Genomic DNA, 17,361 nt, shown 5'->3' with positions numbered 1-17,361 from the left:
TCCAAGAGCACAGCCGTTGTTCTGTGAAAAGCTTAAGACTTTCTTGACCGAAACATTGTAGTCTTCTGCTGCCCCCCCCCCCGTCTTTTTTGGAAAGAGGGAAAGGTGGGCTCCGCCCATTTTCCAGCTCGATTCTTGCAGGCGAAAATAATTAGAATCAGAGAGCGGTATCAGCCGAACCGATCCGCCCCAAACCGCGTATATAAGCTCGACGGAAACAAGAACGCTCCTTGTCCGACCCCAAAAAACTTTCATTCTCCGAGAGGCACATTTTCCTCTTCTCACCATTCTTTTTCATTTTTTGCTTCCTTGTTCAACCATTTCCTAAACATTTTTTTGATACACAATTTTGTTCCTCATTGTTTTCCCATCAAAACTTCTTTGTATCCCAGAAACGATCAACCTGTTGTGTCAAAGCCTGGAGCCATGGAGTCTCAAGTCGTGGCGTTGAATTCGGATATCCATCGGTGGAGAAAGTGCTCGATTTCTGAAATTGTTAAGGTGAGTAAACCAGCTATATTAAGAAACATTCATTCTTTGTTTTGCTTTGTATCTGTAGACTAGACAGTAGAAAACATGCATTCCAGTCTACCAAAACCCTCTTGTTGCCCTTCGAAATTTCCATGTACCGTTCTCTAGCTGAGCTGTCGCAGATCTAGATAATATTTCCAAAAAAAAGCATTCTATTCATTTTGACAAATGCAATAAGGAAGTTTTAAGCTGCAACCTTTTTTCTCCATCAGATTTAAGCTGCCTACATGACTATTGCAACATTTTCCGCAACGAATAGTTTTCATATCATTTTTTAGATTCTACAACTTCGCTTACTGTTCTTCAGTGCTGGAAACATCCGAGAACACGAGTTCTTCAGCCGAAGTAGGAAATCTCAATGGAAATTTGAAATTACCGTAATCTTTTTAGAATTCGATGCTGAGTTAATGCCAATCGGAAGACATGGTCTTACTGCTGGATGGCTCATTGAATCGTTGGGAGCACTGTTGGATAGTGACAAGGTCCGGAACATCAAGTGCAAGCAACTCGGATCCGACGGTTTTGTATCTCAAATCATGCGCGTTACTGTGGAATTCAAAAACAACCAGAAGCACAAGGTATGTACAAGGTATACGGTAGCAAAATGTATTTCCGATTTTTAGTATATTGTGAAAATGCCTGAAACCACTAACATCAAAGCAGCTTTGGAAATGACCACTAATCAAAAGATGCCAGAAGGAGCTGACGAGCAATTCATTGGTGGATTGACAATGTTCTTCAACAGAGAAGTCGAATTCTATTTGATGGACAAGATTCCAGGATTGAGACTTCCTAGATGTTTCCATTCTCAACAATGGGTAAAATACAGTAATCAGTTTTTACAATACCGATTTTCTAAATTTCAGAATCATGGAAAAACAACTGGAGCTATTGTAATGCAAGATTTGGAAGGAATGGTCAGTGTACCGTACTACGAGTCACTCAATCTTCAACAAATCGCTTCCATCGGCTGCCAAATGCTCAACCTTCACTTGTTCTCCATTGATTTATCTGATGACTGGAAGCAAAAGTTCCCGTTCCCAATGGAATTTATCGATACCGTATCCAACATGACTGACATTGTCAAGTTGTATGTGTCTCGGAATCCGGAACTTGAGGAAACATTCTCACGTGTTGAGAAGATGTACAGTAGCCGCGAATTGTTTGTGAAGGTGCTGCGCGATTCACACGAAGCGTTGGAAATCGACACATTCCTCTGTCATGGAGACCTCTGGTTTTACAATCTCATGTGGATCCCAACTGTGGATGGAAGTGAGGAAGCTTCCAACCACCTCGGAGCAATCATTGACTGGCAGAATGTGCACACTGGAAGCATTGCTGAAGACTTTTGTCATATGCTCACCTTCTGCTGCGATACAGAAACCCGACGATTGGCTGAGAAAGTTTTCCTTCCATACTATTTCAAATTGCTACAGGCAAAGGCCAAGGATGCTGGAAAGGAGCTGAAAATGACACTCAACCAATTTATGAGAGCTTACCGCCGTAACTTCATTGCTCACGCACTTCATCTTCCGTTCATAACTTCTATCATGCTCTGTGTCAAACCAGCTGACGACGAGATTGTGCAACAAAATAGGAATCAGGTGAGCCACAGTAAGCTCATATGAATGGTTTTGTATTCTCAATTTTTCAGCAACTCCTCCGAAAAGTACTTGGCGCCTGGGACGATGCTCTTGACGCTTTCCATGAGGAGTATCCAGATTTCGGTTTGTAAATTAATTTGTCCAGATTGGACGCTCTGCTTCATTCCTATTTTTGTTCATATTTGTGAACCAATAATCTCTTCGATGATAATCATTTCATGACCCCCATCCCCCTAAAAATCACACAAAACGAAATCACTGCTATGTAGCGTTCCGGTATATTTGTAAACAAAACGATCTCGGTTGTAGAAGCATTCTATTTTTTCTGAATTACAATTTTCCCTGTGCCCCACCATTTTTCTTGTCAAACTAAAAGTGTCCGCCCATTAATTATTTTTTCGTGGTATGTTGATAATATTTTTCGGAGGAAATAAAACTTTTTTGTGCTGTAAATATGTTCTTGTTTGTTTGCTTTTTTCATTTATCAGAACGTGGTTTTTAGATTTCTTTTTCATTTTGAAAACCATAATGAATCGCGCCAACTGGAGCACAATGAGTTTATTTTTTGAACATAAAACTGTTTTGATAATTTAGTGTCTGATTCTTTAATTATAAGGTTTCGAAATGGAAACGTCGAAGTCAGATCTGCCGATTAAAATGATGCTTTGGATTATGATGTCAAAATGATACGTGGAGAACAACTCGAAGTTTGTTAAAATCAAGGATTATTTTAGAAGAATTCCTAGAAACAGCGATTTGAGAGTGATGTTATATCTTAGGAAGCTAGGAAATCTAATGTTTTTCTGCTTAGTACATTATCAAATATTTTTGAGCTTTCGCCTAATCCACTATTCTTTTTTTGTTGTGATCCCCTATAAAGGAAGTTGCTTGCCAATGATGGGATTAAACGCAGTTTTGTAAGATTGTGCTAGAACTAAGACCGGGAGAATGGAGTTTCGAAAAAGGGGGAAAGGGCAAGTGAATACAATATCAAAAATTACTTGAGTTTAAAATGAACAATGGAGAACAAGACCGCAGACCTCTCTAAAGAACTCCCTAGATTTTCGACTTTGGTTAATTTTATATGAAAACAGAGGGGACATGTGGAAACAAATGGTTTTAAATATTGATCATTTGACCTCGTGGAGTTGAGCTTGTGAACCCGTCGCTGGAGGTGCCCGTTGTACCAGCTGAGCTTCGATAACACGAGATTACAGATCACTGTTATCAGCTGATAGACGTTTTTCATAATTACCTGTACACCGTATTTTCTCTAATATAAGCCCACTTCAAATAGAAATTCACCATGGCTATTGATTATTCCAGAAAGTTCTTTTTTTAAGCTCATGGGCTTCTATTAGAGAAAACGATATATTATCTTTCATCACCGTTAATTTGGTAAGGCGATTCTAGTGCCTAAAGCATGACAGTACAAAACTTCTATAAATAAATACCAACTGTTCATAATTTTTATTTTCTAGTTTCGCACGAATTGTTTTAATTCAAATAATTTGAATTCATTCAACATTAATTTTCGAGTTCACAGTAAATACATCTTCAAACCCAATTGTTCTATCGTAGTTTCATTCTTTTCAATAGAATTTCAACGATTAGAGATCAGATCAAAGCAGAAACCATGTAGCAAACCGTTTTAGATTGAAAGTTCGAAAATCCAGACATTTTGATGATGGATGTTCTATTTTTCGAATTAAAAAGTTTTTATCGTGAGAAAGATCATGTTATGAGATCAACGATCAATACTCGAAAGACGGAGAAAATTTAGGTACATTAAAAACTTTTGCAAAAGATGAACCAGATAAGATTCAACCGGTGACATCTTTTTCTGTCTTCTTGTGTGTTCGACAGAATTGCTGTTGTCAAATATCCTAACATTTTCAATTGTTTTTTGAAACTTCTTTCAATTTCCGATCACAGCGACGAGTATTCGTAACCAATGTATTTTTGAAAATCAACTGGAAAAGCTTAAAAATTGAAGAAAAATTGTTTTTTTTTGAATTAATCGTATCTTCTCATCTCAATGGGATGTTGATTTCTCTTTATGTTTAAAACTCAATTTTAAAATTTTTCAATTTTAATAAAGTGATTCAATGATAGTAGTATAATTCAGTGTATTTTTATTTAATTTGAAACCAAACTTTCGTGAGTTGTTGATTTAAAACTATGTTTTTGATACAAATGAGATGAATGGATAGAACTAGGAACTTCAAGTAGTGTGTCACAAAATGACATTTTTTCATCCTACAGTTTTTGAGAATATCAAGTTCTGAAGTCTTTTGTTTTCTGCCTCTGTTAATTGGAAAATCATAAAAACAATGCATACACAGTTTCACGCTCCCATTTTTGGAAAACGACCCATTGATTTTTGAAGAGAAAATTAATTTCCATGGAAAATAGGCATGAATTTGACAGGACATATTTTCAAGCATCGATCTTCGAAAATTTCTATTTTCTATTTTTTTTACAAAAGTGTAGGCGAGATTGAAACATGATCATTGATCGAACTGATTGTTTGTCAAAAGAAACCTGATGAAAAATTATATAAACCATTTTAACATTTTAGATTTGTATTTCTTCACCGTATTCTTCATAGTATTTCTTCACCATATTTGAGATTGTGAATTCATACTTGAACAGAAGCAAAAACACTTCTGAATCTGACACTCGATAAACTGCTGGAACAACAAAAAACCTGTCTTCTCAGTTTTTGTTAGAAAGTGCAGAATTTTTGAAAAACAACCATTACACAAATCCAATAAAATGGCCGGTGTTACACTTGGTCACTTTTCCAACTGTTGCATACCACTGTTTGCTTTCTGATTGCATTCTTCTTTATCTTTTTCTTCTTCACAACTAGGACGGTCAGAATATCCCCACCACAAAACTATGCATATCGTCTCCTGTCCCTAGTTGCGCGAGGTCATCCGTACGCTGTTATTGGTCGGCTTCAGAAAGACGCCCGACACACTCCAAGTTGGTGTGTCTAGCCGCCTGTCTGTACGTCCGCAAGAGTGGCCTTGGATAACTTTTCTCATTATCCGAATTGGCCCCGTTCTCCGACTTACTCGTACTCGTAAAAGGTTTTCTATCCTGTCACCGTCTTTCCTCCGCGATTTTCATATCGTTCATCAATGCAAAAATCTACCACTTTGTTTTAAGTGTTTCGTAACATATATATATATTTCTATTCAAATTCATTTTAATTTCACAATTTTCAACTTTGCAGATGCCAGATTTCTTGTGGAACCTTCTACAGTATGGATTTGCCTCATACCTTGGTATTCGTGTACTCAAATTCCTTTTCATTATTTGCAAAAGCATTCTAGTGCATTTTATCACACCAAAACACGATTTGGAATATTTGAAGGACAGTTGGACAGGTAAATAAAAGAAATATTTTATTTGCAGCAGTTCTGATACTTAGATACTCGAAAATTACAACTTTTAGTGATCACCGGAGGTACAGATGGTATCGGAAGAGCATATATTGAAGAGTTGTGCAAGGAAAGAGGTCTCAGAAAGTTCTACCTAATTGGGCGCAATATAAACAAATTGAATAAAACTAAACAGGAGCTCGTGGAGCAATATGGATGTGAAGTTATGCTTCATGTGCATGATTTCGAAAAGGACGACTTATCAAATTTGCCAAAAGACCTTTCCACACTAGATATTGGGATTTTGAGTAGGTTTCCACCTTTAACAATTTTAGTTTACTGTATATTTTTCAGTCAATTGCGCTGGAATTGCTCCACACATCATTGGAACACTCACAGAGCTTCCAGAGGGATTGGCTTCCACTATTCTTCGAGTCAATCTGATGTCTGCTGTTAAGGTAAACTAGAGTAAAGATTCAAAAAAACTTACGAAATTTTAGATGACCGAGATTGTTCTCCCAAACATGGTCAAAAAAAAGCAAGGAATCATTGTTAACATCTCTTCAATGACTGTAAGTTCAATTCCTAGATAGTTAATTTAACGGCCATTTCAGGGTTGGCGTCCACTTCCATATCTCAGCTCCTATCCAGCTAGTAAAGCAGCACTATCCTTTTTCTCTGATTCTCTATCCGATGAATACCGTGGTACCGGAGTTCGTGTTCAAGTAAGCGTGATACATTTGAAAAATTTTCGAATTATTCATTATGAACTGTTTCAGTGCCTTATCCCAATGCTGGTCGCCACAAAAGTAGCATCGTATGAAGCCGAAGAGGCCAACAATATTTTCGTGGTAACTCCAGAAAACTTTGCAAAGCAAGCTGTCAGAATTATCGGAACCCACTGGGAGATTACTACCGGATGTGTGCAGCATGATGTTCAGGTACTGTTTTGTTGAATTTCAAAGTCATTATACCAGACCCAGATGAGATTCAACTTACAATTTGTCTGAGATATATGATATAAATATATATGCCATAAATGCGTGAACTTGGAGTTAAATTATCTTGTTTCATGTAAAAGATGTCAACATTTTGTCAACTGTTAAAATGTTAGTGGTTCTTCGAAAATTATATTGTCAGTTGACAAGTTTTTAGTATCTTTTGAAGGAACTGAGATAAAACACACGTGTTGGATGGTCATCTTTAAAGCATTCACAGTGCCTTTTCTATTCAAAAATGTTTTTCAGGAGTATGAGTTTATTTTGCTAACTCCTGAATTTTGATTTTCAGGTCGCTTTCGGAACACTCTTCTCCTTCTGGTTCTTCAAAGTTCTCTTCGTCCCAGTGGTAATGCTTGGAGTTCATAAACATCGCGTTGCCTCATATCAAGCTAAGAATTCTGGAAAGGATAAATAACTCAGTTCATATAATCATTTCATATTTGTTTACTTTTCTTGTTGAATCTTCAATTCTAGTACGTCACAGTAATCATTTTTTTCTTTAAATTAATTTCTAAATTTTTAATTCATTTATCAATTTTCCCATTCACGTTCTCAAAATTATTTTATTCTTACTAAACCGTTTTTAAAAATTTTTTGTCACTAATATATGTACCGGTTACCAGAAAATGTTTCTTTTTGTGAGTCAAAAAAGGAGCACGTCATGTTCTACTTTGTTCAAGTCACATCGGCGGGAAAAGAAATAATCATTTTTGTTGCCATACGGCTTACGTTTGCTTAGTCAGCTCCTCTTTTTTCTGCCATATTGGAAACATGAATCACATGTGGTTTGTGAGTTGTCTCATCGGGAAAAAAGTGAATGAATGGAGTGTTTCTTATTTGACAAAAACTGCGAAACCGTGCCAATTTTCGTCTTATTTTCGTTGCTTCTGAACTTGTTTTTCCATCCCAATCACTCTTTCTTCCCCCACACACAAATCCCTATCGATATTCTCTCGGGTCCTCCTAATAATAAATAAGCGGTCGATGAGCGACGAGGTTTACAGCCGATCCTCTGTTTGCGTGAACCTTTTCTTCCCATCATTTCTCATAGACAGCGGCAATCGCAGAGTCGCAGACGAAACAAGACATTCTGCTGTCTTCGAATGCTCTCCACCCGATGGGCCGGCGGCGACGGCCGAGCCGGCGAGTTTTCTATTGACCTCCTCCTCCTCTTTCTCACAACAATAACACTTATTCTCTTTCCGTGTCTTCTTCCTGTTCTGTGGGTGGAATTTTGTTGTTTGTAGCTGACTTCCTGTATTCCGTTCGTTTTCTCCAAATTTGATGGTTTATAAAGAAGTCATTGTCGATCTGAATGAGTTCAACAATTAGTTTTATGCGCATTAGTGTTTTCTAGGCCTCCTAGTTATCTTTCGGACATTTTTTTGTTTGTTAATGACCTATGATCGTCCTTCCGCACCCTCATTAGTTTGCCGTCCATCGGACTTTTCTCCATTTGCTCGTCCGGATTCATTGATCTTCTGTTTTTTTTTCTTGTTGAGACCTTAAGCCTTCGTTGGACACTTCAAAATAAAATAACCCAATTTTCAGAATGTCCGAGTTCTCTCAAACTGCTCTATTCCCATCACTTCCAAGAACCGCCAGAGGAACTGCGGTAGTTTTGGGTAAGTAAAACTACCGTAAAACTTGTAATAGTAGGACCCTGTGACTTTTAACTTTAGGCTAATCTGTCTCGGTTCCTGCCAAAAACATGGAAAAGTTGTCAACTGATAAGCTGTTAAGCATAATATCACAAACGTTTTATCAGTTTGCCATATTATCACAGTTTTTAGATTAAATGAGTTGGAAAACAAATTTCTTTATAATTGTGATTTTAGGAAACACTCCTGCCGGTGACAAAGTGCTCTATTGCAATGGAACTTCGGTTTACACATGTCCGGTGAACAATCTCACTAATACTGAGATCTACACTGAGCACTCTCATCAAACCACGGTGGCCAAATATAGTCCAAGTGGTTACTACTGCGCTTCTGGAGACATCCATGGAAATGTTCGAATCTGGGACACCACTCAAACCACTCACATCCTTAAAACCACTATTCCAGTCTTTTCGGGACCAGTCAAAGATATTGCATGGGATAGTGAAAGTAAGAGAATCGCTGCCGTTGGAGAGGGAAGAGAGCGCTTCGGACATGTTTTCCTTTTTGACACCGGAACTTCCAATGGTAATTTGACTGGACAGGCGCGCGCAATGAACAGTGTCGACTTCAAACCATCGCGTCCGTTCCGTATTGTGTCTGGATCTGATGACAACACGGTTGCAATTTTTGAAGGACCACCATTCAAGTTTAAGAGTGTGAGTTTTTAATTTCAATTGAAAACAGTTACCGTATTTCCTTTGATACAAGCCCACCCAACACACTTTGAGCTCTTATATCTTTCATAGGAGTTAATTCAGCTCAAAATTGATGCATCGGGTGCGATACCGTTAGAAGAAATACGGTACCTATTACTTTTACAAAGTTACAAAGGCCCGCTTAAACCTAAAATTGCATTACCAGACCTTTGGCGACCATACCAAGTTTGTTCACTCTGTCCGTTTCAACCCTGACGGATCCCTCTTTGCTTCAACTGGAGGAGATGGAACTATCATTCTCTACAACGGAGCTGACGGAACCAAAGTCGGAGTATTTGAAGACGACTCGTTGAAAGGTGTCGCCCACTCTGGAAGTGTGTACGGTCTCACCTGGAGTCCATGTGGATCGAAAATCGCAACAGCTTCTGCCGATAAAACCGTGAAAATCTGGAATGTGTCTACTTTGAAGGTTGAGAAGACTGTTACAATTGGATCGAAGATTGAAGATCAACAGCTTGGAATCATTTGGACCAAGCAAGCATTGGTATCGATTTCCGCCACTGGATTTGTCAATCTTATCAACCCAGAGCTTGGAAGTGTTGATGAGGTCAGATATGGACACAATAAGGCTATTACTGCTCTTGCAACCAGCTCTGATGGAAAGACACTTTACAGTGCTGATGCTGAAGGTCATATCAGTTAGTTTTTTCTTCTGTTGCTGCCTAGATTCAATTTTTTTATTCCAGCTGCCTGGGAAACCGCCACTGGAAAATCCAACCGTATCATCCCAGAGATTCATGCTACCATGATCACTGGAATCAAATCCACTTCCAATGGAAACTTGTTCACTGTCAGTTGGGACGATCACCTTAAAGTTGTCCCCGCTGGAGAATCTAGTGTAGATTCCAGCAAGGTTGTCAGCGCCAAACTCTCTTCTCAACCACTAGGACTTGCTGTTTCCGCTGATGGACATATCGCGGTGGCTGCTTGCTACAAACACGTGGCAATTTACGTTCAGGGAAAATTAACAGAAGTGCCAATTGGTTTCAACTCATCGTGTGTGGCACTTTCAAGCGATAAGCAATTGGTAGCTGTTGGTGGACAAGATTCCAAGGTCCATGTGTATAAGCTGTCTGGATCCAGTCTGTCGGAAGTCAAAACTATTTCACATGCTGCTGAAATCACTTCTGTCGCCTTCTCAAACAACGGAGCCATTCTTGTAGCAACCGATCAATCTAGAAAGGTTTTTCAGGGTTTGAATATTTTTTCGAATTTAAAAAATTTCAGGTTATCCTTTACATCGTCGCCAACAACTTCGAATTGGCTCACACCCATTCTTGGACTTTCCACACCGCCAAGGTAGCTTGCGTATCTTGGTCTCCTGACAACAACCGATTGGCTACTGGATCCTTGGATAACTCGGTTATTATTTGGAACATGAGCAAGCCATCTGATCATCCAATCATCATCAAAGGTAGGTTTTCTTAGTTTTTGAGTTATTTTGCAATCAACACAACACATGTTTTCCAGGAGCCCACGCAATGTCCTCTGTCAACTCGGTTCTCTGGTTGAACGCAACCACTATTGTTTCTGCTGGGCAGGATTCGAATATCAAGTTCTGGAATGTTCCACTTTAATTATCGTAGTCATCTTACAAACTGCAAACATGTAACCTACAACTTTCAAAAAATTAATTATCATATTTTATCTCAAAATTATTATTTGTGCTCATTGTGAGTGTTTTTCATTAACGCGTAGTCAAACTTACTTGGTACATGAAATTTTTTTTTGACTTGAAGTGAAAAAAGAAAATGTATTATACATAGTTGCATCAAATGTAGCAACTGATAAGAATTTTTTCTTTTCAAAACAGCTGATTATCTAGGGAAAAGTTTTATTTTGAGAAACTACTTCAAATAAAACACAAGAAGGTGACACGTATAGACAGATTAGAAAGCCTCAACACAGGTGGTTGGGACCTTGACGGACTCGACGTAGGAGACTTCGAAGTCGGACAAGTCAAGAATGTTCTGCTCACGAGCCTCCTTCAACAAACGGCGAGCGTTCTCGCTGTGGCGTGGCATGCAGGTGAAACGGATCTTCTTGGTGGAGGTCTTTCCAGATTTGTATCCACGACGGCACTCGGCGACTGGCTCAAGGGAGAAGCAGACGCGGTGGGAGAATTCCTTGATTTGGGTCTTCTCGACGGACTCTGAAAGTAAGAAATGATTTGCAACCGATTTCAACAGGTTTACTCACTCTTATCGGACTTCTCTGATTCCTCCTCGTATTCCTCGTAGCTCTCGGAAGAAGATTGGTCTCTCTTCTTCTCCTCTCTGTCCCATTTGTTTCTGTAGTTCTTTTTCTCGGAAAGACGGTCGTTTTCAACTTCGCACTCCTGCAAATTATTTTTGAATTAATTAAAAAAGAAATACAATTTATACTACCTCGTTCTTGAGAAGGTAAGAGCGGTGGAACTCTTCAACATCCTCAGTCTCGTAGTTGTCAGCGGTCATGAACTCGTTGTCTCTCTCTCCGTCGTTGTTTCCGCAGAGTCCGCAGAGTTGGCTCTTGGAGGCAACAGATGGAAGGTTGGTCTTGATGGTATATCCGTCGAAGCGGACCTCTCCTTGTGGAAGGCGGATGACGACAAGGTTGTCTCCGAGGATTTCAATCCTGAAATGTGAAATTATTTGTTATTCTGGAATTGGATAACATACTCGTATTGCTCAAGCTCGGATTGTGGGATGTTCTTTCCGTCAACCTTGACAAGGAACTCCTCGCTGGTCTTCTTGACAATGACTTCTTGTTCACGGCCGATGACCTTCACCAAGAGCTCGTCAGAGTTCTTGTTCATTCTCTTGGCAAGAACGGCGAAGGTTGGCTCCTCAGAGCAATCCTTAGCAATAAGAGAGAAGCAGGTGGTGAGTGGGGCTCTGTAGATGACATCGTCGAAGGTGGAGACCTCGGATTGGTCAACCTTGCAGGTAGTCTCAGTCTTCTCCCAGGCTTGTTGGATCATGGCACGACGAGCAATGGTTGGGAGAACGACACGTGGAACACGGATGTTTTTGATCTCAACCTCTTGTTGTGGGGTTTGGATAGTCATGTTGACGTATTGACGGGACATTGGCTCAACGGTGAGTTGGAGGGTGACACGGCGTTCCTCATTCTCGACACGCTTCTCAGAAACGGTCCAGAAGTTGTAGGCCTTGACGAGATCGAAGAGACGAGAGAAGGTGTGCTCAGCCTCTGGGGTAAGCTTGTACTCGGAGACAACGTTGATTTGGTTGAGACGGGCAGCCTTGATCAAAAGCTCGTACTCTGGAAGTCCGTTGAACACGCGCTCAATGTTACGGATGTACTTCTTTTGTTCCTTGGATTGCTCGAGTTGGGCAGTGACGGTCATCTCGCTCTTCTTGGAAGATCCCCACTTGGCATTAAGAGCAAGTTGAACCTCACGGTGTGGTTGCTCACGGAGTTGACGGAGGGAAGATGGCATTTGTGGGCGGGCAGCAACAAGTTCAGTACGGAGAGTCCATTCCTTGGTCTCCTCGGAGATTGGGGAGCGGCGGGAGTCCATCTCGAATCTGCACATACGAACCCATTGGTCGCAGGTGGTACGGAGCTCAGAGTTGAAGTAGGTTTGTTGTGGAGCCTCGAGCTTGAGGGTGATGAGGTTCATGTATCCTTGCTCGGCCTTGATCTCACGGATCATCTTGTGGAAGTATTGACGGCGGGACTCGGATTCGGTGTTCTCAGAGTCGAATTCCTTCTCGAAGATCTTGTCGAACTTGATCTCAGAAAGATCAGTCTTCTCCAAGTTTCCGATGGTCATGCGGGCAGTGAATTCAGCTGGGCGGTTCTTGTTCTCAAGGGTGTACTCGAAGTCTTGCTCAGTCATGAGGACCTTTGGAAGGGACCATTGGGAAAGGATGTTTCCTTGAGCGTTGACTTTAAGTCCGAGAACTTCGTATTGGCGGTCGATCTCTTCAGTGGTCCATTGGTACTCCGAGTGGGAGATGGTTTTCTCCTCAGATTCGGTGTATTGGGTCTCGTCATTCTTTGGAATGCGGAGGAAAGCAACTGGACGGGAGTGAACGGAAACGATGGTCTTCTTGTTCTCTGGAACGGCGAACTTGTGTGTGATCTCAAGAGTGTTCTTCTTGAGCTCAACAGTAGATTCGAGTCTGAGTGGGGTGTGAACGCGGGCGGATTGAAGAGACTTGACTCCTTGCTCGAAGCGTGGGCTCCAGAAGCGCATCTCGGTGACGTGGGTGGTGGCAACAGATGGGACGACGTCAAGGATAAGACGGGCTCCGAGCTTTTGCATCTCAACGGTGACCTTTCCGGTGAAGGAGAGGACGGTTGGCATCTTTCCGGAGATGGTGAGTGGCATTCCAATGGAGGTTGGGATCCTGCGGACAGACTCGTGGATGTAGAGGGCGCGGTGGAGCTCGAATTTGGAGTCAGCGTTCAGGAAAGAGAGGACAGACTTGATGTCGAATTCTCCGTTTCTGACGTACTTCTCAAGAAGGTTGTCAAGGGTTTCCATGTCGAGTGGGAAAACGATGTAGTCCATCTCCTTGTAGCGGAGGTAGAAGACAGCGTGGGCAGATTGTGCATCAGTGCGGTGGACACGTGGACGGATGTTCATCTTCTTGACGATTTCTTGGAGCATTTGAATTCCAGATTGAACACGACGGGAGCGGAGCTCATTGGATTGCTTTCCGTAGCGGGAAAGTCTCTCAAGAGCCTTGACGATTACTTGTTCAAAGTTTTGTTGGGAGAATCCAACTTGAACGAGGTACTTGTTCCAGTTTCCTCCGAAGACAGACTCGAAAGAGGCTTGGACCTCCTTTGGCAAGAAAGCGTTCTTCTCGAAGATGGTGGCGAAGTCGAATTGAACTCCAGAGAGCATCTCGGAGTGGAAGATTGGGAGTTGAGAGTAGGTGGAGAGAAGTTGCTCTTGTGGTTGGTAACGGGTGAAGAGAAGAACCTTGGAGCAGCGAACAGCCAATGGTTGGTAGCATGGGTTGGTGGATCTGGCGAATTGACGGATGACGTTGTAGGTGAAGGCAGCAACGTGTTGGTTGGATTCCTTCTCCATTTGAGCGACGATGTGAGCAAGAATTGGCTCCTCTGGAAGAGTGTGCATCATTCTGAAGAGAGCGGCCATACGGAGCTCTGGCTTGTTTTGACGGTTCTTGTAGACTGGGAGAAGGATCTTTTGGATCTTGCGTGGCATGATATCCTTAAGAAGACGGAGAGCATCAACAGCCTCGGTGCGGATGGCGAGTGGTTGACGTGGGTCTTGGACGAGTTGAACGAGCTCGTTGACAGAGAGATCAATTCCGGCGTTTCCGAGGGTCTTGAGAGCAAGGACCTTCTCGTAGGTGGATTCAGCGGAACGGAAGAGTTGCATGAAGACGCGGACGTACTTCTCCTTGAGTTGACGGGAAGCTGGGCGGGTCAATGGAAGATCTTGGGTCTTTGCAGAAAATCCACGGACGATGGATCCGGCGGCAAGCCAGGCGGATTGACGGAGTGGCTCGTTCTTCTCGGCAAGTGGGGACTTGGCGAGCTCGATGAGGAGATCGGCGATTTGCTCACTTGGGTAAAGGGTCTCTTGGATGGACTTGAGAAGCTCGGAAGCTCTGATTGGAGAGACGGTCATCTTATGGAAGTGGTGAATCAAATGTTGAATGGTGTTCTTGGTTCCGGCAATAGCGCAGGCGCTCTCAATGAGTCTTTGGACCTAAATGTATTCGCATGTGTATAGATTGCTCAGTTTTAAATGTACAACTTACCTTGTTCTCAGATTCGGTGTAGATCTTGGTGTGGACCTTCTTGAGCTCTTCGATGGAGAGCATGCGAACAATGCGGACGGCACGGGCAAGCATATGAACGGTTTCTGGAGTGTTCTCCTCAAGCTCTTGGACTTGACGGAAAATCTCTCTGAGCTCCTCGAACTTTTGCTCTGGGGAGATAACCTTGAATGGGTTGACCTCGACCTTGTCTCCTTGTTGGTAGAATTGCTCAATGAGCCACTCGTTTCCGGCGGAGTAGACGAGGCTCTCCTTTGGTCCGGTAACCTATAATGATATAAATGAAATAGTGACATATCTTTATATTCCCTCACCTTCTTGATTTCCTTGTTGATCTTGTTCTCCTCAACGAAGACGATCTTGGAGCGAGTCTCAGACTTGACGACCTCTTGTCCGTTGACATTCAAAGTGTAGACGGAATGAACCTCAGATTGTTCCAGTTGTTGGTTCTTGAAGGTGTAGGTGTAGACGGTTTGTGGCTTGACGAATTGTCCCTCTTTCTCGCATTGTTGGCACTCAGATCCGAAGCGGAGTCCGTAGGCCATCTCTGGGCGGGTGATGCACTTGTCGAAGTTGACCGACTTGGTGTAGATGGTCTTCTCTCCCTCCTCAACAATGGTGTAGGCGACTTCGCAGTCTCCCTCCATGGTCTTCTCGTTGACGGTGAAGAAACGGGAGTCCTTCTCGGTTTCCATGTACTTTTCCTCTTGGATCATCTCGTCAACTGGGGCGGAGGTGCGGAGAGAAAGAAGGTTGATGATGACTCTCTTCGAGTTCATGGACCACTCAGCATCTTCGGTGGAAAATTGAATCTCAGAGATGAGTCCGTTTCTGAGTTGAGCGCGGAATGGGAGCTCGAGCATTTCCTTGTGTTCGTCAGAGAGCTCACGTTGCTCCAAAGAGTTCATCTTTGGCATTTTCTCGGTCTGTGGAATGTGGGAAGCGGAGTAGGTGACATCGGTGAGTTGAAGGTGGATGTAGCGGTCATCAATAGCTTGAATAAGGGCACGGCAAGAAATACGGGTCTGGGAGGCATCGGAAGAGGTGGTTGGGAGTCCAGAGAGAAGAAGTCCGTCAAATTGGTAGATGTACTCGCTCTTTGGAGAGAATGGGCGGTCGAGGGCCGGGGAGGCGGCGATCGCCAAGGCGACAAGAGAGGCAATGATGATCGACTTCATTGCGAGAGTGATTATTTCAGTTCCAAGCACCCCTTTTATACAAGACGTTAAAATTGACATTATTCCCAGAAATCATCCTATTCTAGAAGATTTCAACAATCAAGATTGTGTCAATCTTCGATTTACACCATTATCAGTTGGGAAAATGAAGTATGAATGTCAAAAAAGTAGCGATCAGAGTACAACCTGTCACTCTCGTGCGGTAACTCTGCGTGCAAAATCTGGTGGACGTCTATGTGACCGTTTTTATCTTTTTTTTGTTTCAGTCACTTCAAACGTTGCGAACATCACAAAAGCTGTGAAAGACATTTTAGTATTCATTACTTTTATTTCACGGACAGAAAGTATGGGTAACAGTTTCAGAATGCAAGTGTTGAGAAGGAAAGAAGTGGATGTATCAGTTTAGTCAGACTCTTCTCCGTAAGCAGCGGCCAGTTCGACCATGATGTCCTGAAAACTGATTTTGAATGAATATACAGATTAAAATTTTGGAAATGTTAGCTTGTAATAATTAGAACCCATTTCGAAAGTATAGTTATAATTTTTTGGATCTCCATTTATGGTTTTGACTCGAAAAATAATTTATTCCCCTAAAATCAGAATTAAACTTACAAATGGGTCTTTGATGTCCTTGCTATCCTTGGCAGTCTCCGAGTTATCGTTGATCTTCTCCTTTGGTTTCTAGAAAATTGAATTTTCATGAAAAATTCGGAAATAAATTACAACCTCAATCACTGGGAACTTCTCCACGATAACAAAGCCGTCGATTTCCATGGTAGCTGTAAACTTGAACATAAAGCTACAAATCTAATATAAAAGATTATATTGATTGAAAAAAGCAGAATAGAAAAGGTCGTTGCATAACGAGGAAAGGACACACAACGCCAAATGTGCAAATGAGTCGTACACCACACACATAATCCAATAGGAAAAAAGATTGCGTTCGTCTTGCTAGAGAACCCCTTTCTCCTAGTGTGAAAGGAAAAAAGATGGAGAACCCGAGATATAAATGGCTGAGGACTACACTGCTGGGGAAAACGGCCAAGAATTACGTTCGGTGTTGACTGGGAAGGGCTGTGCCATAAGAAAGTCAATGCAACGCGTGGATAGATGAGGGTAAAAACTCGAAGGCGAAATTTTTGAGATTCTATATTTTAAATTTTAATTCAAAATGGCATGAACGAAAATCCTAAAAGCATATGCCAGGAATAAATTGAAAACGAAAAGAACGCTGAGGAAGAAAACGAAGGATTTTTTTTTGAAATTCAGAGCTGACTCATAAAATGGGAAAATTACGAAATATTTATCTTTCAATTAAAAACAAAAACAAAAACAAGAACATACAACATGTTGAACAAGAATGAATCATTTATAGCCGGAAAAATGAAAGGAAATTTTTAAGACGTCTGGTTTTCCAACATTCTCTGATAATTTGAAAAAAATGAGTATCCTTAGGTTACGGTAAATTTCGTTGTCGGATCTTCGACCAGGGTAATCGGCGTTTCTCTTC

The 17,361-nt window shown here is 41.5% G+C and overlaps 3 protein-coding genes across 3 annotated transcripts; 2 read left to right on the top strand and 1 right to left on the bottom strand.

Annotated features, from left to right (window-relative positions):
* Positions 1 to 426: 426 nt before the first annotated feature.
* On the top strand, positions 427 to 6,943 carry Cbr-dhs-27 (the record flags this gene model as incomplete). The annotated part of the gene is made up of 13 exons (XM_045239478.1): positions 427 to 501; positions 810 to 876; positions 922 to 1,109; positions 1,155 to 1,349; positions 1,398 to 2,135; positions 2,186 to 2,258; positions 5,387 to 5,533; positions 5,602 to 5,835; positions 5,882 to 5,985; positions 6,028 to 6,099; positions 6,142 to 6,252; positions 6,307 to 6,468; positions 6,818 to 6,943. 13 exons carry the CDS (start codon positions 427 to 429, stop codon positions 6,941 to 6,943), a joined length of 2,292 nt encoding a protein of 763 aa, XP_045095358.1.
* Positions 6,944 to 8,080: 1,137 nt separating this feature from the next.
* Cbr-unc-78 lies at positions 8,081 to 10,482 on the top strand (the record flags this gene model as incomplete). The annotated part of the gene is made up of 6 exons (XM_002644324.1): positions 8,081 to 8,153; positions 8,367 to 8,845; positions 9,051 to 9,543; positions 9,592 to 10,088; positions 10,133 to 10,319; positions 10,376 to 10,482. The coding sequence occupies 6 exons, from the start codon at positions 8,081 to 8,083 to the stop codon at positions 10,480 to 10,482; spliced, it is 1,836 nt and encodes a 611-aa protein (XP_002644370.1).
* Positions 10,483 to 10,794: 312 nt separating this feature from the next.
* On the bottom strand, positions 10,795 to 15,851 carry Cbr-vit-4 (the record flags this gene model as incomplete). Its single annotated transcript, XM_045239477.1, has 6 exons — positions 10,795 to 11,057; positions 11,105 to 11,243; positions 11,290 to 11,521; positions 11,566 to 14,603; positions 14,656 to 14,940; positions 14,988 to 15,851. 6 exons carry the CDS (start codon positions 15,849 to 15,851, stop codon positions 10,795 to 10,797), a joined length of 4,821 nt encoding a protein of 1,606 aa, XP_045095357.1.
* Positions 15,852 to 17,361: the final 1,510 nt, after the last annotated feature.

Source organism: Caenorhabditis briggsae, assembly GCF_000004555.2.
Source record: "Caenorhabditis briggsae complete genome, chrX, whole genome shotgun sequence".
Classification (NCBI taxonomy): domain Eukaryota; kingdom Metazoa; phylum Nematoda; class Chromadorea; order Rhabditida; family Rhabditidae; genus Caenorhabditis; species Caenorhabditis briggsae.
This window is presented reverse-complemented; position numbering and strand designations above follow the sequence as displayed.